Source organism: Xenopus tropicalis, chromosome 6 (assembly GCF_000004195.4).
Source record: "Xenopus tropicalis strain Nigerian chromosome 6, UCB_Xtro_10.0, whole genome shotgun sequence".
NCBI classification, from domain to species: Eukaryota; Metazoa; Chordata; class Amphibia; order Anura; family Pipidae; genus Xenopus; species Xenopus tropicalis.
The window spans coordinates 34,508,607-34,535,270 of NC_030682.2; the positions used below are offsets into that span (position 1 = coordinate 34,508,607).

General features: G+C 40.3%; 1 protein-coding gene across 4 annotated transcripts in view; it reads right to left on the minus strand.

The window, feature by feature from the left end:
• Positions 1-1,308: 1,308 nt before the first annotated feature.
• ica1 (islet cell autoantigen 1) overlaps positions 1,309-26,664 on the minus strand; it is a 38,175-nt gene continuing 12,819 nt past the window's right edge. For 2 of the 4 annotated variants that reach the window (XM_012964741.3, XM_012964742.3), the window contains exons 5-16: positions 25,815-25,938; positions 24,391-24,589; positions 18,978-19,103; positions 18,689-18,787; positions 12,089-12,133; positions 11,114-11,211; positions 5,566-5,609; positions 4,890-4,946; positions 4,746-4,808; positions 3,725-3,982; positions 3,278-3,367; positions 1,309-1,927 (exon numbers count right to left, since the gene is read on the minus strand). In XM_012964741.3, coding sequence (XP_012820195.2) covers positions 1,800-1,927; positions 3,278-3,367; positions 3,725-3,982; positions 4,746-4,808; positions 4,890-4,946; positions 5,566-5,609; positions 11,114-11,211; positions 12,089-12,133; positions 18,689-18,787; positions 18,978-19,103; positions 24,391-24,589; positions 25,815-25,938 — 1,331 coding nt within the window. In that variant the 3' untranslated portion in view covers positions 1,309-1,799. 4 annotated transcript variants of the gene reach the window in all.

A 26,664-nucleotide genomic window follows, 5' to 3' on the forward strand; every position in this document is an offset into this window, starting at 1 on the left:
ACCAATACGATTTTTGCGTAAAAACGCGAGTTTTTCGTATCCATTAGGAAAGTTGCGTAAAAAGTTGCACATTTTTCGTAGCGTTAAAACTTACGCGAAAAGTTGCGCATTTTTCGTAGCGTTAAAACTTACGCGAAACTTTGCACCTTTTAAGTTTTAACGCTACGAAAAATGCGCAACTTTTCGCATAAGTTTTAACGCTACGAAAAATGCGCAACTTTTTACGCAACTTTCGTAATGGATACGAAAAAGTCGCGTTTTTACGCAAAAATCGTATTGGTAACGAAAAATTCGTAAAGAATCCGAAAAAATCGCAAAACATACGAAAAAGTCGCAAAATGTTCGTTTTCAAGTCGGAACTTTTCCAATTCGGGTCGGATTCGTGGGTTAGTAAATCAGCCCCATAGTCTTACTAACTGAGCATGTTCACTTGGTCTGGGTGTCTGTGCAGGAGTGAGGCATTATGGGAACTTTCTTTACACAGCTCAGCGTTTTTTCTTCCTGTTTGGCTTCTGATCATCTAAACGGGAGAAATATGGGGAGACTTAAGGGCACTATTGAGACAACTAAAGGTATGCCTGCAGCTTGAGATTAACTCTTTATTAGCCTTTCCTTTTCCTTTAAACTCACACCTGACTATCATCCCATTGACTGAAAACCCCAGACTCTGATTTCACCTTCAAATTATATGATAATCTAAGGATTCACCTACTTTAGCCCCACGCAGATTTGTTACTGGATCTTTATACGTGACCAAATAGAATCATTTTTGTTTCATTTGTTTAACTAGGTTTCCTTCATCTACTTTTAGGACTTTTAGGTCACATTCATATAAAAATAAAGACAATTTTAAAGGGTTCACAAACATTCAAGCACCACTGTATCTGTAACATTATTATGAGCTATAGGGAAACCACTGATCTGGAGGCAGAGACAGTTTATTAGAAGTGCTTAAATGATATTTCTAAATGTAAATGATGTGCGCTGTACCCACAAACATCAATATTCTGTTCATAATATCATAAACCCAATCCTGTTCTTATAGAGGCAGCTCTCATCTTATTACTATATGTATGTAGAAAATCAGAGTCCAATAACAGCAGAACTTGGTGATCACCCAATGAGTGGATAAACCTTGTTATAACGGCAAGTCAGGGCCACACAGCCGGATTGGCTAATAACACTGCAGTAAATAATCAGTTAAGGATCACAGAAATCCCATCTGTTGGCCTCAATGAGAACTGAAACCAGAGATACAAAGAGAATGGAAAGGCACCCATGTATATAAAGGGTTAAATAATATCACACTTTTTTTGACAAAACTGGTTTTATTAAAGTATTTCTGGAATAACACTGCCGACATGCTCATGGCAATAGGCCCTACAGCAAAGATCAGGAAATGATTTTCAGGTGCTTTATATCTGGTTGCCCTGTGGGAACTGGAATCTCCCATTCAATGCACGGGGGGATGGTTTCTGTCCTGAGTACACATGGACAGGATGCTTTGTGAGGAGTGGCCTTCATGTTACAGAGCTGGGGGCATGGATCTTATAATCATGGCTTCCACTAAACAAAAGCCGAGCAGCCTTTCTGCTTTAGGAGTCTTAACCTTATGAAGACTGAAGTTATAAAAAATAGGTTGCTAGAATATCCCCATAAAATAGTGTTTTTGTGTTTCTTTTGGCAAACGCAGGAAACAGTCCCTTGTGTAACTCACAACAAAACAACATGTTACTGAACAAAAGGAGCCGCCGGCCGGCAAGTTGTATTCTGCTTCCCCGCGGCTCGCTGAACTGGGATTATGCATTGAGCAGTTCATGTTCTTTATCAGTTTTCCCAACGGCATCGGGATTGGACAAGGGATCGAGGTCAGCAAAAAGGTTGTACCAAGCGCTCAGGTCCTTGGATCCGGGATTTTTAGAGCCATCTGAAAAGTACATAGAACAATTCTATGATTCTAAAGCGTTCTAGCTTGGGGCAAGCTCCATCCAGTCCACTGACTTCACATATATACCATAATCATATATATATATACTGCAATATAGGAGCACATTACTGAGGCACAAAAGGGACTGTCCCATTGCACTGAGCTTAGCACTATATATTACAGGGATGCACAACTGAAGGCCCTCCAGCTATAGTTGAACTACAACACATTATGCAGGAGCCCAAGTCAGCTCAGTGCTGTGGTTCCACACAGTGTACAGGGCCACTGGTTGTTGTACTATTAAAGGGCTTGTTTACCTTTAAATGAACTGTTTGTATGATACAGATAATGATATATTCTAAAAAAATTGCCACTAGTCTTCATTTTTTATTTTTGTGGGTTTTTTTTCAGTTCTTTTCTTTTCAAAAGCTCTCGTTTGGTATTTTAGAAGCTATCTTGTTGTTATGGTCTTATTTACCCTAGCAACAAGGTATCAATCACTTGAATGAGAGGCTGAAGTACTGATTGGTAAGGGACGGAATAGGAAGTTAAGTAATAAAAAGTAACAATAAAATTGTAGCCTCACAGGTAGCTTTGTGGCTGCTGAGGTAGAAGTAATAGATAAATAATTCAAATACTATAAAAAATAAATAATGAAGACCAATTGCAAAGTTGTAGGGATAAGGCATTCTATAACATAATAAAAATTAACATCAAGGTGACCCTCCCCTTTAATGAATGTGAATATGTGGGATTCCCCTATTAATGGACCTGAAGTTGTTCCAATATAATTAATTCAACTTTTATTCTTCATTCACCCTATATAATACGAATGTTGATATTTTCTTCAACCAAACTCTCTCAATTACAACCCAATGGATTAACTGGAATACAATGACATTTTCCTACTTCAGCGTTACCTAACTTCCCTTTGACCAGAAATGAACTTTTTAAATAGATAACAGCAAAGGTGGAACCCAACAATGCACTGTAACACAGGCCCCTCAGTCCCCAATGCCTCAGCCTACCATATGGGATTGTTGGGAAAAACAATGGGACATTTCACTTGTACAGCCCAAAGGGTGGGAAATGCTAATTTGCAATAATCTCCATTGTTTTTATAATTTGTTTTAAAACTGTAAACTCACAGAGTAATAACTTTTTAGCTGCTAGGGTCAGTGACCCCCATTTGAAAGATGGAAAGTGGTAAATAATTAAAAAACTATAAAAATAATGAAGACCGGTTACAAAGAACAGAAAATTCTATAACATATTAAACATTAACCCCGTTTAATTAACCCTTGAGGCCAGTATTCCTCAAGCAATGCCACAGACAGGCAGGGTACATACCTTTTGCTGGTGCCTTGTTAGTGCTGGAATTTAAGCTGCTTGGTGGAGGTGCTGCTTGAGAAGCTGAAGTCCCACTGTTGGCTGTCCAGCCTGAAATTGTAAATTAAATATTGTCACTAAGGTAGCTAATTATATTGGTTTTAATACAAAAGCAACGCACAGTTCAGCCATGTTAGCCCTGGAGTTAGCACCTTGGGATGGACTGGAGAGAAGGGCCGTGCACAGCTAGAGCTGAACTGCCATAATAAAGCTCACAGACACAGTGCACAGACTGTTAATCATTACGTATGCAGGAAAGGCTTCAGAAAAGGAACAGGAAGTCAGAAACCCCAGGGATAGCTGGGAAAAAAATGGCGCTATATGTAAGAAGTCTTATTATGAGGATGCCAGTGAAACCTGCTGCAAGTGCCAAGAGCCAACATGCTGCTTCCATATATTGTCACTTACCATGCAATGAAGACAGTAGGTCATTCATGTCTTGGTCTAGGAGCTGAGAAGGAAGGAACCCAGCAGATGAATCGGCATGTTGTTCCATGTCTGTTGCTCCTGGGCTCACAGGATGAGGATTGGGCAGCGGATCTCCGAATACTGCCGCCCACTCTTTGCCAAGATCATCACCCTCCAAGGAAGAAGCACTTAGAATATCATTCAGCAGCTGTATTTCATCTTTATCCCCAGTGTCAGGATCAAGTGGGTCTTTAGGAACTGTGAGAGAGACGGCATTACACAAATACACAGATATTGTGTCCAGCAGCAGCACTGATATTATTAACAACATCCCCGGCAACAGCATCAGATCTGCCATTGTGCATCACTGTACAGTGATTGGAGCAGAATTTAGTGGGTACAATTCCTAATGCAAGGTGCTAAACCAAAGGCCTGGGAATGGTAAAGTAAATAAATGTAGGAAGGAAAACAACCATCAAAATATTCATTTTAGCTGTGCCTTTAAAATATGTGTATCTGCTAGTTTCCTATGCGAGTACACAGCATATCCACATAACAGGGCCATTCATATCCTTTACCTTGGCAGTGACATTCTTTACAGACATCAAGAAAGCAAGAAATTCAACATTTGGGCACAGGGGAAACCTCAGCAACAACCAGACATCTTGGGGCCCCATATATACATGGTCAGGTCCCCTCCCCAGTGACTAGTGGGTATTTTGTAAGCTCCACAGATATTGCCTTATTGCCTAGCCTGCCCAGAAGCGTCAGGGCATGATGGGTCAGACATCATAATAAGGTGCTACAGTATGGGCGCACCAGGCCCCCTTCAGCCGTCCTGGCTGTACCCCATAATGCCAGCTCTGATATAAACTAACACTTAGGTGTAAATGCAAAAGTAAAGATGTTTTCTGTATAGATAACGCCTCCGCATGGTAATATTTACCTTTTAATATGGGATGTAAATAGACACACAGTATTTTGCCTTTAACACAAAGAGTAACAAAGGAAAATAACCTACCAGTTTCTCCATAGAACATTTTCTCGTCTGGTTTTAGATCCAATAAATCATCCATTGCACCTACTGGGTTGTCAAGAAGAACTCATAAGCGTGTGTTGTGCTGCAGTTTAGCAACATTATTTTATTAAGAGACTCAAACAGTACCTGAATTCTCCCGCAGAATATCCTCAAAACTGGATAGGTTTCCTATGTTGGCTTCACCTTTAAACAGAAATTGGGAAATAAAAGTGTAACCCAGACCCAAATAACAAAGGCCGTGTCTAACATGGCCGAGCCCAGGCCAATAACAAGCGTTAGATGGGTACTGGAGGGAGAAGAAGGGTTGGGGAAACGTAGAGAGGATGGAGCAATGTGCAGCCTGTGCCCTGGAGTTGGGCAGAGTCATTTAAGACCAGTTGCCTTTAAATAAGGAAAGAATGGAATATTCCCAGCTATCAATGTAGCCAATAGGCAAACTTCCAACTCCCACAATGCCTTGCACACTTCTGTGAGTTTCCTTCTTTACACATCTATTAGTCCAGGAAAAACACAAGGAACTATGCGGCTTAGATGAAGTAGAACTGAAAATTATTATTGGTGCATGCAGTCAGAACCAGCAGTGCACAGGATACCAATCAACAGACATTTAAATGCAATTACTGTTGAAAGCAATTTAACTGTACCCAATCCCAGAAGAACTGGAATCAATTCATATTGTACAGTTGTGCAGAATTACATAGGATTTTCTCTGCAAAATTGTTAGTTTATTCTGAAATTTTCATTAATGGGGAAATAAAGCAAGGACCTCACACCCATCCCATAGCATTTCCATTGGTTTTACCTGGTGATCCAGTCGCCTGCTTCATGTCTTCTAAGGAAATGAGCCTATCAAAATAAAGGGACAGTCACATGACTTACTGGACCTTATATATTATAATAAAGTACCCCTGTAGTAAAATATCAGGCTATGAGAAGTCACCTCAGAGTTCCATGACCTGAATAAAAGATGACACTGCAACCCAAACATTTGTATTGCATTTATCTACTGTCAATGTTTGACAATCACATGGCCACATTTCAAAATGAAATATATTATTAAAGGGTAACTGTCATAAAATTATAAGGTAGGGACTAAAATGAGGCATTTTTCTAAATATATTGTTTTTGTCGCCTGCATTTATAATTCGCTACAGCAAACAAATCTCTCAGGAACTGCCTTGCCCTTCACTAACATTGTGAGCAGTGGAAGTAAATAACATTACTTGTGATAGTTCGGCTTAAATGTGGGATAATGCTTTTGCTTTTCCCTGTGATTAAACGACAATGAAAGGTTAAAAATAAAAAAGCTAAAATGATTGCATTAATCTTATTATCTCCTTTAAAGGAAGTGTAAAGCTGTTGGTCAAAGTCTATTTTCCTTTTTAAGCAGAACAGAGCTAATTCAGGGCACACACATGTGCAGTTACACTTCCGGGAGCCCTGTGTATGCGCACATCCTGTCTAACACTGGGGTCATGTGACCTATTTGTATTTTATTGTTGGAGGGAAGCCTATCGAATCTACGTTTGACAACAGCCTATCCAATCCAAGCACAGCTATTCCAGGACTTACACACTGAGAGCACAACAATCTGAAAAAGATGTAAGAATCCGCCAGCGGTGCGTTCTGTGTCACAGATACCACTCCCCTTTTCTCTTCCTATTCCAGCAATTGGAGCTCCTAACAGGGTGCTGGGGTTCCACCTCACTCTATTAATAACGGCCACATATCGAGCCCACATTCTGCATGGCTGGTTAGCAAGTAATTCAGATACATACTGCAGACTGAATCGATTTATGTGCAGCCATGCAGCATGCCCCCATTTTATGTTTTCAGGGGACCAGGAAAAGTTTTTTAAATCAACTTAATGTGTTCAACCAATTTATTCACTCAAAGGATATAAACACAGGAGGCAGTTTAATGTTACACTATGGGAGGGGAGCACGTGCAAGACCTCTCTGACTGTCACCTGTACATGTCAAATGCAAGAAAACGTAAAATCAGAGTACTTGAATTTGAGGTTTCACTGTAATTGCCAATAAGCCATGCAGGATGTGAATTCTATATAGAGCTGGTATTAAAGGGGTGAGCTGGCAACCCTATATGGCACACGTTTCATTTATTAATGGCAAGTAAAGCCCAGAATAAAAATGTTTTCTTTTGGGTAGTACTAAGTCAGGGGTCCTCAAACTACGGCCCCCCATGGCCATTTACATAGCCCCCGATGCATCCTCACAGCTGGTTACTAACTGTCTGCCTCAGCATGGTTCTTCGCCACCGAGCAACGCTAATGACACGCTGGGGCCAAGGTTAGTAGCCAGGGGTGAGGTCGCAGCAGGGGCCGTAGTTTGAGGACTAACTATAGTCTGGCCCCCCAACAGTCTGAGGGACCATGAACTGTACTAAGGCATTAGGGCTGCTGAATGGCTTGCTACAACAGCAGCCCTATAGTAGGCTTCTAAGTGCTTATACATGAGTGTTTAGCCCTGCATTCCCCTGCAGTGGATTTCTCTTGCATTTCACCACAGGGAAGTGCAGGACTAAATGCAGCCCATTCTCCTTATCGTGCCAAACTGACTGAATTATAACTATGGCCACAGGGTTGGTAAACACAAGTTGCAGTTAACAGGATCGCCAATTGCAACACTGGTATCTGGGGAGAGTGCGGCACAGATGGGTTTAACAATATTAACAAGCTCTGTATTATATTTTGTCTAATAAACTTATTTTATTGTAAACAGGACAGTGCAGAAGGGAAGAGACCACTGACACCAGATATAAGGCACCTAGGAAGAAATGATCCGCTACACTCTAATTTATTGTTAATTCTGTACTATGTATTCCCTGTGGATTATTAGAGAAAATACTAAAAATGCCTCTGTTTGCATTATAACATTAATGGCATTATAACAGGGTGATGATGTTAAAGTTATACTATTACCCTGCACAGGTAACAGTTTGCCAATTTGTAAGTTTACTAGTAAGTGCTCAATCAATAAAAGTACTCTTTAAATGTAAAAGAGTACACTTTTTACGGTATTGGACCTTTAAGCTTCATAGGATATAAAATTGACAAGAATGCTATTCTGACCACTTTTGCAATTTACATTCATTATTTTTTTTTTAATTTCAAGATATTAAAGGTTAAAGTACTGTTAATATGAATGCATTTGTCAAAAGTAGTCTAGGAAGCTGTCAGGGGAAAGAAAGACGGATGGTCTGATGTTCTTCTGGTTAGGAAAGTGGTGAGAAAAGTTATCTGAGGTTTCTAATGTTTTTCCTAACTAGGAGAGCATCAGACCAGCCTCTTTCTTTCTCCTTAGCCAATAGCTGCCACAACCTGACTTTTACCAAACAAAAATCTTATAAATGTAGGTTAGTGCTAAGGTTTGTGCATGATATCTCAAATATACAGAGCACATAGAGTGGGTGGAGTGGATGAGGCAGTAAAGAAATGGTCTGCGCTTACTGAAGTAAACATGGTCCCTAGGTGTGCCACCATGAACCAACAGCCCTGGGAGCAGATAAATGGCAAAATGGTAATGCCACAAGAAAAAAGGCAAATAAATAATTATGCTGTAAAGTAATCTAGTTGATTAAAATGTGGGCTCTGCTATGTCTGTGGGATGCTTCCCCCAAAACTTATCCCCGATGAAAAAGGGTGCTAGTAGCACCCTATCCTGGTGGACCCTGGGCAAATGCCCCTTCTGTCCATTTATTAAAATGCCTTGTCCAGCTCAAGTAAAGTTATTTATTGTCACATCATTCAGAAGCCACTCCCTAGTGGCAGATATGAGAACAGCACTCAACAGTAAAACACCCAAGTCTGGCTTGGGACTCCTCCAGTTACACAGGAGTAGTAGAAACAATAGGTTACCTGAAAGCAGTTCTATGCTGTAGCACTGGCTCTTTTTGAAAGCTCAGAATCAGGCACAATGCATTGATAGCTGCTTACACACCAATATTACAACTTAACACATTTATTGGCTCAATAATAACATTTTAAATTGCAGAATGCATTATCTGCAATGTACACAATTTGTAATTTAGTGATAAAATCTACACCATAAAAATCATGACAGAACCCCTTTTAATAAGTCAGCGACTCGGAAAACATCTGTTCTGTTCTAATGAAGGAGCTTCTTTCGGCAATAAAATAGCGAGGCGCAGGTCAAAGTGTATCTTTCTATCTTTGATAGCAGTAGCTGGAAAATTCTATTCTCAGTATGTATTTGCACTTGCTAATTACCTGCCAGCAGTCAGAAGGCCAGTACTAATTATCTCATCTTAGAGAGCGCTACAGCACCAAGCATGGCACATTCTCCCCAAAAATAGTTTGGCACTCTATTTCTAGCCATTACATTGTGAGCTAACCCACTGGCTTCAGGCATAGAGTAAACACCAGGAGCTTATTACGCATATAGAAATATAGACTGCCCCCTCCCTCCAAAAATAAGTTCTTTACCATCACTGAAGAAATTAATTGGCACGTGGGGCATTTTATTGCTGCTGACAGCCAATGACATCAGGGCTGCAAGGAGCTCAGCGCCCACGATATTCTGAAAAAGTCAAATTGTGCATTTTCAATTGTAACTGCGGGTGGAGGAGACTCAGCACATGTTACTGAAGTGAATGGGAAGTGACTCACTGAGACTGGGAGAGGTTGAACACCACTGAAAGTTGTGGCAGTTACAGTGGCTTGCAAAAGTATTCGGCCCCCTTGAACTTTTCCACATTTTGTCACATTACAGCCACAAACATGAATCAATTTTATTGGAATTCCACGTGAAAGACCAATACAAAGTGGTGTACACGTGAGAAATGGAACGAAAATCATACATGATTCCAAACATTTTTTACAAATAAATAACTGCAAAGTGGGGTGTGCGTAATTATTCAGCCCCCTTTGGTCTGAGTGCAGTCAGTTGCCCATAGACATTGCCTGATGAGGGCTAATGACTAAATAGAGTGCCCCTGTGTGTAATCTAATGTCAGTACAAATACAGCTGCTCTGTGACGGCCTCAGAGGTTGTCTAAGAGAATATTGGGAGCAACAACGCCATGATGTCCAAAGAACACACCAGACAGGTCAGGGATAAAGTTATTGAGAAATTTAAAGCAGGCTTAGGCTACAAAAAGATTTCCAAAGCCTTGAACATCCCACGGAGCACTGTTCAAGCGATCTTTCAGAAATGGAAGGAGTATGGCACAACTGTAAACTTACCAAGACAAGGCCGTCCACCTAAACTCACAGGCCGAACAAGGAGAGCATTGATCAGAAATGCAGCCAAGAGGCCCATGGTGACTCTGGCCGAGCTGCAGAGATCTACAGCTCAGGTGGGGGAATCTGTCCATAGGACAACTATTAGTCGTGCACTGCACAAAGTTGGCCTTTATGGAAGAGTGGCAAGAAGAAAGCCATTGCTAACAGAAAACCATAAGAAGTCCCGTTTGCAGTTTGCCACAAGCCATGTGGGGGACACAGCAAACATGTGGAAGAAGGTGCTCTGGTCAGATGAGACCAACATGGAACTTTTTGGCCAAAATGCAAAACGCTATGTGTGGCGGAAAACTAACACTGCACATCACTCTGAACACACCATCCCCACTGTCAAATATGGTGGTGGCAGCATCATGCTCTGGGGGTGCTTCTCTTCAGCAGGGACAGGGAAGCTGGTCAGAGTTGATGGGAAGATGGATGGAGCCAAATACAGGGCAATCTTGGAAGAAAACCTCTTGGAGTCTGCAAAAGACTTGAGACTGGGGCAGAGGTTCACCTTCCAGCAGGACAACGACCCTAAACATAAAGCCAGGGCAACAATGGAATGGTTTAAAACAAAACATATCCATGTGTTAGAATGGCCCAGTCACAGTCCAGATCTAAATCCAATCGAGAATCTGTGGCAAGATCTGAAAACTGCTGTTCACAAACGCTGTCCATCTAATCTGACGGAGCTGGAGCTGTTTTGCAAAGAAGAATGGGCAAGGATTTCAGTCTGTAGATGTGCAAAGCTGGTAGAGACATACCCTAAAAGCCTGGCAGCTGTAATTGCAGTAAAAGGAGGTTCTACAAAGTATTGACTCAGGGGGCTGAATAATTACGCACACCCCACTTTGCAGTTATTTATTTGTAAAAAATGTTTGGAATCATGTATGATTTTCGTTCCACTTCTCACGTGTACACCACTTTGTATTGGTCTTTCACGTGGAATTCCAATAAAATTGATTCATGTTTGTGGCTGTAATGTGACAAAATGTGGAAAAGTTCAAGGGGGCCGAATACTTTTGCAAGCCACTGTAATTTCCCCAAGAGCCCTTCAGTGAGAAGGGAAAGTCAATGCATTACTTACTCATCATCAGGTTTTACAGCAGGATCGTCTTTGCTTTTATTTTTCTCCTCCTCCTCCTCCTGCTGCTGTATTAGTTTGTCCACCGGGTCCTGTAAACTCTAGCAAGAGACAAACAATACAGTGAGATTCATAACCAGGAACCAGCACTGCTGACTTCCCTATAGAATTATATATTTAGGTACAACCAACTAAAGCATGCAAAGGTATAACACAGGTTCCCTCAACTGCATCAAGGGGAAACACACCCCATCTGTAAATAAGGCTTATCTTCCATTTACTTTCCCTCAAACAGGCAGCTTCCATATTGCTTATGCCAGCCCTCCTTGTAGAAGATGGTACTTCTGGAGAATCCATACAGCAAAAAATTAAATAAATTATTTGTAAATATATATTCTTTGTGTATATATATATATATATATATATATATATATATACACACATACCGAATCAAACAAAGATTAGTGTATTATAATTGCATGTACAACCAACGTTTCGGTCCCTTTTGGGACCTTTTTCAAGGTTTATTTAGGCATGAAAAAAAAATGTATTTCAGCTCAGTAACTGAAATAAACTTTTCTTGCAAGCAGGATACAGTTTCCCATTAAGGGATACTAATACTGACATAATTTGGTTATTAAATGGAAAATAAGTATTTTGTATTCATGGGGCATGCTTCCCCTTTATAGGTACTGGAGTGGGAATGGAACACAGATAGCTAAATTAAAAATGGACATAGAAGAGAGCTAATTAAAGGCTAACGGAAGCTGGAGTGGGTTGCAGGGAGTCATAGTTTGACAACAACATGGCAGCCCAAGAATATGAACAGGCTAACTAGTCCACTCTTCTGCCCTTCAGGGTGGTTAAAATGATGAGATGGGCCTAAATATCACTGGCTCTGGTAATTGCACACACAGCCAACCACAGTCTGCACAACCACAACATTGTGTCTTCTAATGCAGCAAATTGCCTTTGTACCTGTCCTGCAGAACACGGAGATGCTCCAGGCTTCCTATTGTTAGGCTGGCATAAAACACAGCAAGGCATTACTGTGAGAGCATGAAGTCACTGAGTGGCTATTGCTCAGCCAGTTACATGACGTTTACAGAAATAAAATCAAAAGCAGAGACATAGGAATGTGCCAGCCTTTTGCCATTAGTACTTATTGCCCTCTGCCACTCAACCCTTGACATAGATATGGGATATGGCAAAGCCATGAATGCTCCCTGCACAAAGCAATACACATTTCTAATACAGATAATACAGAATATTACTCACATGCTATTTAGGTAGATGGGATTTTATGAAATGTACAGCAACACAAGAGCTTATCTTATTGGATAAGATTATTCCCACGCTATATTCAGATGTGAACAACTGTTACTAGGAAATGACCCACATACACAAAGGCACAGCCTATTGCCTTCCCCCAAGCTCCCACAGTGCTCAAGGAATTCTGGCAACTGTAGTTCAATAACTCACAGAAGGTAGAGTTGGATTTCCTTGCTCTGATGGTACCCTGGTTTGGTCTGGGAGCCCACACACACAGAATGCCACTATGAGTGCAACAAAACACTTGCTTGGGACATTAATTAAAACAGAGTAGAGTACAGTTTTTCATTAAAGGCAAACTAAGCCCTATCCTTGCACAGCTATGCCTGGTACAGGTGATTGCCACACACAGCTATAGCACGCTAGATTGCCATGGCTCAGTGGTTGCAGGCTTGCATCAGTGGGGTCCTGGGTTTGATTGTAAGCTTGGTCTTTAGATTGTAAGCTTCACTGGAGCAGGAAGTGACGTGAATAATATATAAGACAGGGTGTGAAGGAGCCAGAACACAGTGAAGAATTTCTGTACCAAATGATCAGCTAGGTTAAGTAGTACTCTATAAACTCTAGGGAACTCAATGCAATGGGCAAATAATTATACATTCAACTGAATAATTGCATTGGACAAAAGAGGGTCTAGTGGTCCTTTACTGACCCATGTCCCACTGCCCTGTATACACACACACACACAAACACACACATTTATGGCTTGGCTATATAATCCCTTATATTGTGCTGGTGACACCCTTGTGTTGACTGGTACTGTACACGCACAACATTAATACTTAAAGTGCAGCACATTATCTACTGACAAACAAAGCAAAAACAACCCCCCCAAAACATGGCCTTGTGCCTAAATAAATTATAGGCTTTAATGCTATTTTGCATTTACAAGTAATTGCCATGATCCATCAAACGTGCAGCTCCCACAGCCTCATACAGCTTTCTGCTCTGAAATTCTCTTTAACAATGATCAGCGTGATGCTCCCAGCATGGGAAATGTCATGGCACATACAGTCAGCCATATTGTGCCAGCATGGGGCCACAGTGCTAATAATGAGAATCCTTTTGACAGTTCCACTGCCTTATAATGATCTTTGTTGGGGGGATAATAGAGTCAGACTTACACTTATACAGAGAGTATATGAGAATGAACATTGGTTAATACTGTGCTGCTCTTATCAAGTGCATATATTACGCCAAATGCTTCCATACCGGTTTCCTGCATGGGATCTGTCAATGCATGGTTACACTCCAACACATTTGGGGTTATGTAATAAAAAGCACTATGTCTGCACAGTTTTAGAAACCCATAGTGACCAATAAGCAGGTATAATTTACTGGTCACCTGTTTAAAAAGCTGTGGATAGTGCATTTTATTAGATATGGTGGATTGATTTTTGGCAAGATATCTCTTAAAGGGGCAGTCAAGAAGGTCCATACACAGGCAGTTAAGCTGCCCACTCAGTCGGAAGGGGTTGAATCGTCAACTTTAATCTGCCCATTTATGGGCAGCTTTACTCTTTAACAGCAGCAGTATAACTATACCATATACATGAGTTACTTGTTTGTATTCAATCATGAGTATTTATTCAGGATTTCTAAATGTACATGTATGGTATTTATATCTATTTAATTGTATTAAGCTGATATAGTGGTACAGAGAGCTCTCTCTATAGTATTTATAGTACTAACTTGCTGGATTGTGGCAGTTCTGCTACTCCTAGCCCTATTAATAGAATTGGACAGGAGAAATAGCTATTCACATATTAAAGTTTTACATGACAGAGCACTGAGGAAAATGCTATTTACTTTTCAACAACATCTGTGAAACAGAGCTTTACCACCATTTCTAGCAGATGTGTTATGTGATGGCTCACGTGCTATGTATATACAAGAAGGATGTAGGGCAATGGGTGCAGAACACAAAGCTCTTGCACTAATTGTGTCTTTAAATCTATGGAAGGAAGCTCAACTGAGGTTAGAAATATGCTGCTGCCACATGATTGTTTATCGGAGGCAGCCGAAAAATGTACATGCTCCTCAGACTGGTTTGCACTCACAGTATGACCAATATAGCCACAAGGGGACTAACTGTAAATCACATTATTTTCTCCAATTACCATTACACCCACATGTACTGCTAATTAGTAACAAGCACAATATTTTTTCCGCATGTTTCCTGCCACGGAATGTGTTTAAAATAGTGCAAAACCAGGGAACAGAATAGATAAAATATAGTTTGTTAGCAAAGTGACAAATGAACCCAATAAATTAGTTTGAAAGCATGGATAACGAACACCTTACATTAAATAATTTTATATAGAAAGAGAGACAAAGGTTTGTATTCTCACTGCCTGATTCTGGAGGGGTGCCCTGTGATATTTATGGGTTAGGTGTGTTTTGCCAAAGGCAATCACTTCATGCCATCTGTCTGTTCCTAAACAACAGGCTCTGCTCACTAGAGGAGGATGCCCACGTTGCCAGGCTCCGAGCCTCTATAACTGCGCAGCCAAGCTGACTGAAATGTATAATGCAGCTGTGGAACTCTGAGAGGCTCAGAGCACAGCCTTGTGCAGTCTCTTGTAAATCTGAAAGACATTGTTTTGGCCAGGGCACAGCCAGCTCCAAGTGCTCTGGAAAAGAGAGGGATCAAGAGAAATTCAGTAGGGTAAACAGAATATTTTTTCTTCAACTTCAGAAGCTTCCATAAATGTATATACAAGTACAAAGGGAATATTTTACTGTATATTGTATAATAATTGGTAAATTTTCAGATATGACTGACCTTCATCCCTCTAGCAAATTTAAAAAACAGAAACCCCCCAACATTCTCACCAACAGCTCAAAGCAATTCCACAGGAACAGTAACACCAAGAAACGAATGGGCAGGCAGAGTATGGCTTTGCCTGCTCTATGCTGCCTGCGTGTGCCATACTTTGCCTGCCCTAGGTTGTCTGTGTATGCCATGCTCTGTCTGCCCTATGCTGCCTGTGTGTGCCATACTCTGCCTGTCCTAGGCTGCCTGTGTGTGCCATACTCTGCCTGCCCTAGGCTGCCTGTGTGTGACATACTCTGCCTGCCCTAGGCTGCCTGTGTGTGCCATACTTTGCCTGCCCTAGGCTGCCTGTGTGTGCCATACTTTGCCTGCCCTAGGCTGCCTGTGTGTGCCATACTTTGCCTGCCCTAGGCTGCCTGTGTGTGCCATACTTTGCCTGCCCTAGGCTGCCTGTGTGTGCCATACTCTGCCTGCCCTAGGCTGCCTGTGTGTGCCATACTGTCACAGACACTGTTTTTTTACTTGAAAATCCCAAATTAGACTATCAAGGCACTGTGATGTGTATCATAGTCCTGAAGCAACTAAATCAGTAGTGAGATAGCAAAATTACTATGTATAATTCTCCCTTGTGTCCTATGCTGACTTGGTTCCTTTCACACTAATCCTTTGCTATATACACATGTCATCAGGTGTCTTACTCATTCATCATTCAGGACGTACATTGGCCCTTACTGTAACCCATAATCTGGGCTGAATGTGTTTATCCCGCATAGACAAAATCATGTGATGACGTAATTCCCTTTAACTGTCCTCTCAGCATGTAATCAAATGCTGTATTATGTGCAGTGGGAAGGTTATCTGATGGGTTGTTTAGGGATCACATTCAAGCTTATGCCCTGGAGAATAGCATTACAAGCAGTATAAAGGATAGATCAAGGCAGAGAAATTTACTTGTATTTAGCTGCAGTATATGTGATTGACTTATATTTGGCAAAGGCTTTTTTTGTGAAACAGTGTCACATAAATGTTTGTGTTTTACACGGGGCACTGTTGCCTTGGTTGTGTAATTTGTACAGAGAATTGGCTGGAGGAAAAAGGTTCAATCTAAAAGCCCAATATTCCTTTATTACCGTGAAGTTGGGTGAATCCTCTACCTGTTGCCTTTATACTGATACAGGTATGGGACCTGTTACTCAGAATGTTGGGGACCTTGGGTTTTTCCGGATAAGGGATGTTTCTGTAATTTGGATCTCCATATGTTAAATATACTAAAAATCATTCAAACATTAAATAAACCCAATATGATTGTTTTGCCTCCAATAAGGATTAATTTATCCGAGTTGGGTTTAAGTACAAGGTACTTTTTTTTTTTATTACAGAGAAAAGTGAAATAATTTTTAAAAATGTAAGTTATTATCTTATAATGGACTCTATGGGAGTTTTTGTATAACGGATTGCATTCCCGTTCATACAGTAAAGGTGGTCATACATGATAAGATCCGCTCACACCTACTGGTGGGCTATATTGGGCTAATTCGGTTTAGAATGAATTAGAATGACCGCATCAACGAGCCAATGCGGTCCCTGATCCGACAAAATTTCAAACCTGGCCAGATGTCTGTTGGGCAGGTTCACCGTTAGTGCCCATACAAGGGCCGATAAGCTACTGAATCTACAGGGATCCCCAACCTTTTATACCCATGAGCAACATTCAATTGGAAAAAGTGTTGGGGAGCAACATGAGCTATATAGCAATAAGAGCTATAATTGGCTATTTAATAGCTCCAATGTTGACTGGCAGCCTACAGAAGGCTCCGTTTGGCATTATACTTGGTTTTTATGCAACCAAAACTTGCCCCCTAACCAGAAATTCATAAATAAGCACCTGCTTTGAGGCCACTGGGAGCAACATCCAAGGGGTTGGGGAGCAACATGTTGTAAATCTGTCGGTGCCATCAAACCCAGTCCCACATCTACATGAGCCTTGGGATAAGGATTTTACCAGCAGGATTTGCATTTCATTTGCCATTTCACTTTCGGGGCATTTCCTGAGGGGTATTTTTAGTTTGCCTAGGAAGACTATACATCAGTTTTTTCAGGACAAACTGGGCTTTATAATGTTTCCTATATTAGCGGTTATCCTGCCCACACACCAACATGCCTGGTGAAAAGAGGTTCAACAGGACTAGGGCCCACTGGGTCTTTATCCAGTGCCCTGTTGGGCCAGGCCAACCCTGTACCCCAATATCCCAGTCTGGGTGCCAGTGTGCATGTGCTGCTTGCTGATCACCAAGATGGCTGCTGGGAACAGAAGGGGCACAGCTAAAGGTGGGGGGGGCAATGCTGTTAAGTAGCTCTGTAGTTCTGGACATGCTATGGGGGCACAGATAAGTTGGGGCAAATGTCAGTGAAGTGATTAAAGAGGGGGCACTGCTGTTAAATCTACATTTTTTTCTGGGAGGCTTTACTCTTCCTTTAAATAAAAATGTATACAATATATTCACTCAAAATTGTATTATTGCCTCATTCATTAAGCTAAAACTAGCATAACAATGCAAATGTGAGGGAAAAACTTTTTATATATACAATATAAGTTAAACTTTTTCTTCAATCAGTGTTTTACTTGTTTATAACATGTTAATGAGGCTATTTACACCTATTGTTCTAGGGTTAGACAGAAACTTGCCCCCTAACAAAAGGCCGCTAATCCCCATTAATATGCTAATTTCCCCCCAATGGGGCCCCTACCAGAGGTGTGAAATGGAGACTGGATGAAACAAAGCAAAATAGAAGAGCCTAGAATTGATCTGACAGTTACACTGAACTTTACTCCATTTTGAAAATGTTTGGGAAAAATGTTGGGAAAAACGTCGCTAAAACGTTGTATAAAGGTTGTCTAGACGACAAATTCACAAAAGTGTCTGTAAACTGTCTTTCTTTCTTAGGCGGATTTCTGTTTGTGAATCTGGAGAAAGTATTTTTCACTTTTGTGAATTTACCCTATTGTCTCTCTTGGTACAAACTGGAAACACCCTAAATTGGGGTTTCCACCATCTGCTGGATCAACTACAGGTTAGGCGACTCTTAATTAGGCAAAGAATTTAACTTGACGGATAGATTTATTTTTTTAACATTAACATTTAACACACATATTATATATATATATATATATATATATATATATATATATATATATATATATATATATATATACACACACACACACATCACTGCTATTTAGTCCTGTCCGCGCACACACTTGGTATACCAATGTAAGAACATAGGAACCTTGGCAAACTGCCCTGTTGCTACATAACTGCCATCTTCCTTGTTATGCAATGGATACATATCCAATACACAACCCCGGTTCCATTGTGACATTATTCACATCTTTATTTATTTATTCATATCTACATTTCCATGACTTGCACCCATTACACAGAGTCTGTAGAGTCCCAGCTTCTCCTTACCTTTAATGTGGTAAATTCATATGGCTGATAACCCTTGAAGCTCTCATGAATCGCTGCCATAGTATGTGAGGTTTTCTCCCAAAAGTGAAGTAGTGTGGTCTGTAAAAGAAGAACATGCAAGCGTTTATGAAAGAAGGGAGACCAAGGGCACACAGAGTGGCGTCCAGAAGCAGATCCGCTTCTCTCAGCCAGGCAGAAAACGTCAGGGCTAAGAGAAGCGGATTAAAGCTTCATCTGCCCTCACACTAAGCGGCGCTGTGGTTACATGGAGATCGGGCACATCCATTACCTGGTATGTAGTTAAGACATGAGACAGAAGGTTGCATCTACTTGCTCTCAGCAGATCCACCTTTTCACATACGTCTGTCTTCAGTCTATCAAAGGCAGCTTTGGTGTGGCGTACTTGTGCCTGGACCTATCAAAACAAGCATCATTTTTTTAATAAATACACTAAGACAATTTTAGCTACATCATTTCTATTTTTCTCTTTGAGAACCCAGTGAACCCAAAAACGTTACACAAGATAAAATGCTGAAATATTATGCCCACATGTCTTACATCTCAATCAGTATAATAATTAGAAAAATATTAGCCAGAATACCAAATCTCTTTCCTTCAGGGCAGGCATGATATTCTCGAGCAAGATACTCATAGAAATGGTTGTGCTGGCATGTTGCTGCTCATGCTGAATGAATGTAAATATGAGACATTGGTCCTCTTTCTAAAGGGAAAGTATCACTCCAACTTGCAATTATATTGTTGCTATTATTTTTTAATAATTATCTTTATATTCAGGCCCTCTCCTATTCATCTTCCAGTCTCTCCTTCAAACCCCCCTCTGGTTACAAGGGTAAATTGGATCCTAGCAACCAGATAGTTGCTGAGTTTCCAAACTAGAGAACTGCTGGACAAAACAGTAAACAACTGAACAACCACAAACAAACAATAAAAACTATGATGACCAATTACAAATCCCTACATAATACTTAAAGTTAACTGAAAGATGAACTACTCCTTTAACTGTATAATCTACAGTTGTACTGAACAAAAGCATTCAGCTGAACCAAAAGTATAAATATTGAGGATATATCATTCAGGATATATCATGGCCAATTCATACATAATGATTTTAGGCTAAGCCTGGTCTAGCTCTGAGCAAATCAGCTGGAGCTGAAAGGTCAAATGCTAATTGTTCATAAGAATCAGAGAGAAAGGAAGGGAGTATCTTGTGTTAGGCGACAGAAACCAGAACAGATAACAGAAGGGGAAAGAAACCAATGAACAGGATGCTGAGCAGAACCAACGCACATTCAATAATGTCACAGCCAACATGGGAAGTTCTTATGCAAAAAGGTGTGATTTATCATGAGCCACACAAAGTCTACAGACTGTGAGCAGCAGCTGCAGTGGCCTAAATGCTCTATTTATACAGGGATTAAAACCAGTACAAAACAATGGTATTATGGGACTTTCAACTTCACCATAAAGGCATGTCTCCTAGAAATTATAAGATGTGGCACTGTGGTTACAGTATTTAGAACTACAGTCCAGATTTTTGCTTGGTTAAAGGGAAAGTATAGCCTATTGTAAAAGCACAGATGAAATTCATATTTTCAGTCATTTTCTACATTTGAAGGTTGGCCCTGCCACAAGTATGCCACAACCTAGAGCAGTGATCCCCAATCAGTGGCTCAAAAGCAACATGTCGCTCACCAACCTCCTTTGATGGTGGCCTCAAAGTACGTGCCATTTTTACATTTCTGGTTTGGAGACAAGTTCTAGAAGGACAGAGACAGTTTTACTCCAAGCAGAGCCTTCTGCAGGCCAGCAGCCCACATGAGGTTACCAAGTAGCCAATCACAGCCCTTATTGGGCATTCCCAAAGAATTTTTTTCCATGCTTGTGTGGCTCACCAACACTTTTTACATCTGAGCGTGGCTCACTGTGCCCTACTGGGGCAATTGCATGAATACACAGTGCATAAGGACTGGAGACATTGCCTTGTACTTTCCCTCTAATATTGTTATAGAGAAAAGCTGCTCCAAAACATTGACCACCCTATGGCAACCCCCTACACATCATAGAGAACTAACTGCCAGCCCCGAACCTTAAGTAAAATACCTCAGCAATAAAGGCTCAATAAGGAGTTCTGTTTCTTTCAGGATCCATGACTGGTTGATATAATTAAATATTATGATGTAATTTTGAATCTGATATTTAGCATTGTGTTGCCTGGGTTTATTAATTCCCATGGTCAAGCACACATACAAGCAGTAGCACTACTCCCTAAAGGTCATGCTAAATCCATGTTGTGTGTGATGCAGGAGGTGCCTGCCTACCTGCCTCATATCTCACCCTGGCTCTAGTCTCCCTCAACAGAAGACCTTATACAAAGCCACTCTGTGGAAATGTACATTTGGGCAGAAGTTATATAAAAAGCTGCAAGCGTTATTATTAAATATTCATTCTTAATTGTACTGTGACTCAGGGAGATCAGGGTTTGACTCTCAGCAAAGGCTCCTGTGCTCACACATTATAAAAACAGAGAATGGTGACTTGTACTTGGTCTTCCTGCGAGCGCCAGAAATGAGTTAGTGCTCCTCTCCCTGTGAATACGAATGAGCAGTTACAGCAGCCTATCACACATATGATGACAGCTCTAGATTTATGAGTCTTGGACGTGGGCCCTGTAGTTTATTCAGCTCCAACTGTGCCTTTTAAATACAGCGGTGTGGCCTGGAAATACTTGGCCTAATTTCAGGTTTCCTCTGATACTATCTGCTCCGATCTGCTCACACCTAAAGCTACTCTAACCATGCTAATCATGCAAAACTGCTTAAACACTGAACAGAATGGTTCCAAAGCTTTAAAGCCCAATTGTGCTGGGGTGCAGAAAAACAAGTGGTTCTACAGTTTGTTCCGTGCAGTAACACTTGTAACCTGTTTCTTAAAGGGGTTGTTCACCTTTAAGTTAACAATTAGCATGTAGAGAGTAATATTCTGATACAGTTTGCAATTGGTCATCATTTTTTTGTTATTTGTGTGTTTTTGTTTCACTTTTTGTCCAGCCGCTCTCCAGTTTTGGATTTCTGCAGCTATCTGGTTGCTAGGGTCCAAATTACTGAAAAAGACCGATAAATTTATAGGAGAGGAACTGAATAAAAAGATAAACCATAAAAATTAACAGTAACAACAAATGTAGCCTCACGACGCAAAGACTATAAACTAGAAAAATAAGCAATGAAGCCAAATTGAAACGATGCTTAAAACTGGGCATTCTATAGCATACTAAAAGTTAACTTAAAGGTAATACTATCAAGTTAACTGAAGGCAAAAGGGCAGCTTTAATGAAATAACTTGTAAACCAATGATACCTTAAATATGGCAGCCCACTCCTTTCAATTAGCACTAATCAGTTATTGTTCCTTTAGAGTGTCCCAATAACTTAGCTGATATGCTGGGATTACTGCTCATCAGTCAGTGCACCCCAATTGCACAGCGTAGCTCTTTCATCACCCAGAACTATCTGTATCTATGCAAAGCTGTGCTAACATGAACAAAAACATCACAGAATACATTTTCAGTGTAGGATGAGTTTCTCAGTAAAATCAGATAATTGGACCTGTGTATAATGATTTGCTAGCACTAGGAAGGTAGGAGAGGAGTCACACACATATTATGACACAGGTGCAAAGATATTATATGTATATATTATATACAGCTGTTATATAATATAAAAATATAACAGCTTTGTTAAGATGTCAGTATTACAGGCAAAAGCATCCAAATATAAAACATTTGGATTCACAAGGGTCCCCTGGCACCAAAAGCAGCACATACAGCATAAAATATATATATATATAATATTTATGTCATTATATATTATATGTACCCGTTCACTTGTGGAACTTAGCATTTCTCATTCACACAGGGGATCTGTACCGCAGCAACTAGAAAATGCCCACATTTCCCAAACTTTCATCATGAGAATGATTTTATTTTAAATGTCACCCTGCATGCACTATAGTTCCCCGATACGCAATTCTTCTTCTGTAATGTGAAGGCTCCAGAAATGAGATTTAGCTATGAGTAATCCATATGGCTCATATGTGACCTCTAATTCCTTCTCCTACATAATTGAACAGATGAAGAAGAATCTCAAGGGAGCGCATCAATCTAGGAACACTGACGTAATCCTTTCAGCCAGCCACTTGCTATTTTTGTACCGGGCCTTTTTGCAGCAGCGCCACGAACAATCGACACCTTCATCCTGCCAATCCCTGAGAGTTGCATATTGCCCTGTGTCATATGGGCATAGTGGGAATGGCGTTTCCTGCACGGTGAACTTGGAATTCTAATTTACACAGCAATCAACTTTACAGGACAGTTCCCCTTCCCAAACCTTTTTTCTATAGTACAACACAAAGAAATCTTTCCTAGGATCCTATTTGATCTATGCCCAATGCATATGTACATGGGCATGGGAAGACAAAAAAGAAGCAGCACTAAGAGTTAAATCAAATGTAAATTACACTAGAAAGTACAAAACTCAGTACAGTAGAAATTCTATTGCACCAAGCAGACAAATGTATTTGCTGCAGAGAATGCCATATTTCTGTGTGTGTTGGGGGTCATAAAAAGACAGGTTCTCTTATTTAAACACTATTGTGGTACCAGTTAGACCAGCAAGTTGCTTTCTTGACCAGGAATGCTTCTAGAGGTGTGTGCCCTAACTCATGTAAATACAGGATTAATACAGGTAAACGATTGGTTATCCATTAAGCTTGAAATGCGGAAGGTCATCTTATATCTTAACTTTTTCTCTGTAATAATAAAACAGTTTCTTGTACTTGATCCCAACTAAGATATGATTAATCCTTATTGGAGGTAAAACATCCTATTGGGTTTAAATTATAAGACTTAAGTTATGGAGATCCAAATTACAAAAAGGTCCCTTATCCGTAAAACCCCAGGTCCCAAGAATTCTGGATATAAGGTCCCATACTTGTATTATGCAGAAAAGGAATCCCAATATGCTCCTTCAGTTTCATTCCTTGGTCTGGTTCCCCATCTAGTGTTGAAACATGATATTACAATCACACACATACTTTCTTGTATAGGATCTATTATAGGGAATGCTCAGGACCTGGTGTTTTTCAGATAAGGTGTCTTTCTGTAATTTGGACCTCTGTACCTTAATTCTATTAAAAATCATTTAATCAGGAACTAAACCCAATAGGACAGTTTGGCCAAAAGCTTCTGTTTTATCATTACAGAGAAAAAGGTAATTGTTTTTAAAAAGATTAGAATTATTTGCCTAAATTTGGCTGTAAGTTAAACTGTAAGAGACTACATACATCTTAAATGTTGCAAATAGTTAGTCTCACATTTGACAACAGCAAAAACGTGCACTAAGCACTTAGCTGTCCCAAATAATGTATGCACACAGGTTTCCCCCAGATGTTTGATTTCATTATTGCAGTATAAAAATGCTACCTGATTGCTAAAGGACATCACTGCAGGAGCCAACAACACCCACTATTATATTTCCACATTTTTGCTCCATGATGTGCAACATTTGCACCTTGACACATGGCTTCTACCAGTCACACAAAGCTGCAACAGAGCATGCCAGATGATACACAGAGCTATGGGTAAAAACATTTGTAGCCTGACAACCCTCAGTATATAATAACATTTACCTTTCTAAATTTTTCCATCTGCTTGTAGGTATCAGGATCCAGTTCTTGTGATACATCCTTCATCCAAAGCAAAACCCCTCGATATTCAGTCCTAGACTGTTCCATCCTGTTAACTGTCAGCCATGAATCTGAGATTGCTCTGTATCGAAAGGTCTCCACCTCCTGATGCAGTCTGGATAAAGGGCTTCTCAAAGCCAGCCTGTACGTACACACACCAATAGCATTATATAGCATTAAATGCCCGCAAATAAAGCAATTATTCCCTAGAATTCAATACCTGCTAATTAAATAGCATTAAGGGAGAAGGGCACGCAGCAACTGTATATAGTCCCTGTCTGCATTGCCGATTCCCTGCCTTTTGGGGCTGCAGACATTCGGCCATCTGGTTGTAGCCTCTTGTGTATGGTTACACATTTGGTGGTTTTGCTTTTCAGAGGGGTAGATCACCTTTAAGTTAACTTTTAGTTTTTATAGTTTTTAAATGATCTGCCTTCTACTTCATTGACCCCGGCAGCAAAAAAAACTATTGTTATTGTTGCTTTTTCTGACTTATCTTTCTATTAAGGCAATCTCCTATCTGCATTCCAGTCTTTCATTATTATTATTATTAACATTTATTTATAAAGCGCCAACATATTCCGCAGCGCTGTACAATAAGTGGGTTTCATACATTGGACATACAGAGTAACATATAAAGCAATCAATAACCGATACAAGAGGTGAAGAGGGCCCTGCCCAAAAGAGCTTACAATATTTCATACAAACCACTACCTGGTTGGTAGGGTCAATTGGAACATAGCAACCAGATAGTTGCTGAAATTCCAAACTGGAGAGCTAAACAAAAATCTAAATAATTCAAAAACCACAAATAAGAAATGAAGAACAATTGCAAATTGTCTTAGAATATCATGTTAAAAACCTTTAAAGGAGCATTAGAAACCAGCATGAGTCAAATAAATAGGGCTTGTATCAACTAGATCTGCCTAAAAAGGATATCTAATAAAAATTGTATGTTATTGAATTTTATCCATGGCATGTGCAACCATACTGCCCTCTGGCTGCAAAACCGCATTTCCCAGCATTCCCTAAACAAAATTGGAATTTGCCAAAAGCTGAGAGTGGTCACAGAGCAGATATTCCTGCTGTAAGGCTATTGTCTACAGGAAGGACATAAAAGTAAGGGTATATACTTCTATATTCTAATAATAATGCTAGATTTGCTTATGATTCCCAACAGCTACACTTTCCCTGAACAGAATTCTCCCGAGATGTGCTATTCTCTGGCATCACAGAACTCCATATATCGCTTCATTAATTGTACCAATTAACAAGACTGAGACTATTAGATGCTGCAGTAGAAGGCGTGGAAAGTAAGAGTCCAAGGGAATGCGACTAATGAGCAGTGCAGAGGCACAAACACGCACCTCTGCTGAGAGGAGAAGCACAGCGCCTTCCCAGTAGCCTGCATAATCTTCCCTGCTCTGGTTTTATCCTGAGATCCTTGGGAACGAAGGAATTTTCCCAGTTCATTTTCTTCTTGAGATAAAACTGTGGGGAGGAAAAACAACCACATGAACCAAAGGTCTTCATTTACTGTTCCTTTAAGAAGCAACAAAACTTTCAGTCAGACCAAATCACCCCACATACGAGTAAATAAAGAACACACTATACACACTGTGATAATTATACACACAAACACACGCATGCAGGAGGCTGCCGTGTCTTGTTCATCTTACTAAAAATAGAGCTTTTCAAGAAAAGATAATTGGGTATATTATATAAATATAGGCAGGCTCAGTGATTTGTTTATGAACATGACAAGTGCAAGGTGCAAAGCAGGGGGAAAAAATAGAAACAAAGCACTATGTTTTTGCACTTTCGACCGCTGCTACTAGCTCCCACAAAATTGAGGCCAATGAGTTTTTGTCTCTCTATACTGGATGTGGCACCCTAAGTTACATGCCTTTCAGGATGTAGAAGCTGGAAACCTTAGAGGAAAGTTGAATGGTGTGCAGCAACATGGACCATAAGCAGGGATGAAACTGGTAAGTGCACTGGTTTTGAGGGGTACATCTTTTTACCTGTTAAAACTCTGCACCCCTGGTTATGGTAAATGGGGCTAAGGTTTTCCATCCCCCTACTAGCACTGTTGTTATACTGAATGTGTTCTACATTTGAAATCTCCACTAGAATGGTTTCTTTCCTTGAAAACAAATAATAACAACAATTAGCCACATTCAACTTTCTAATGCAATAATCCCCAGCCAGTGGCTT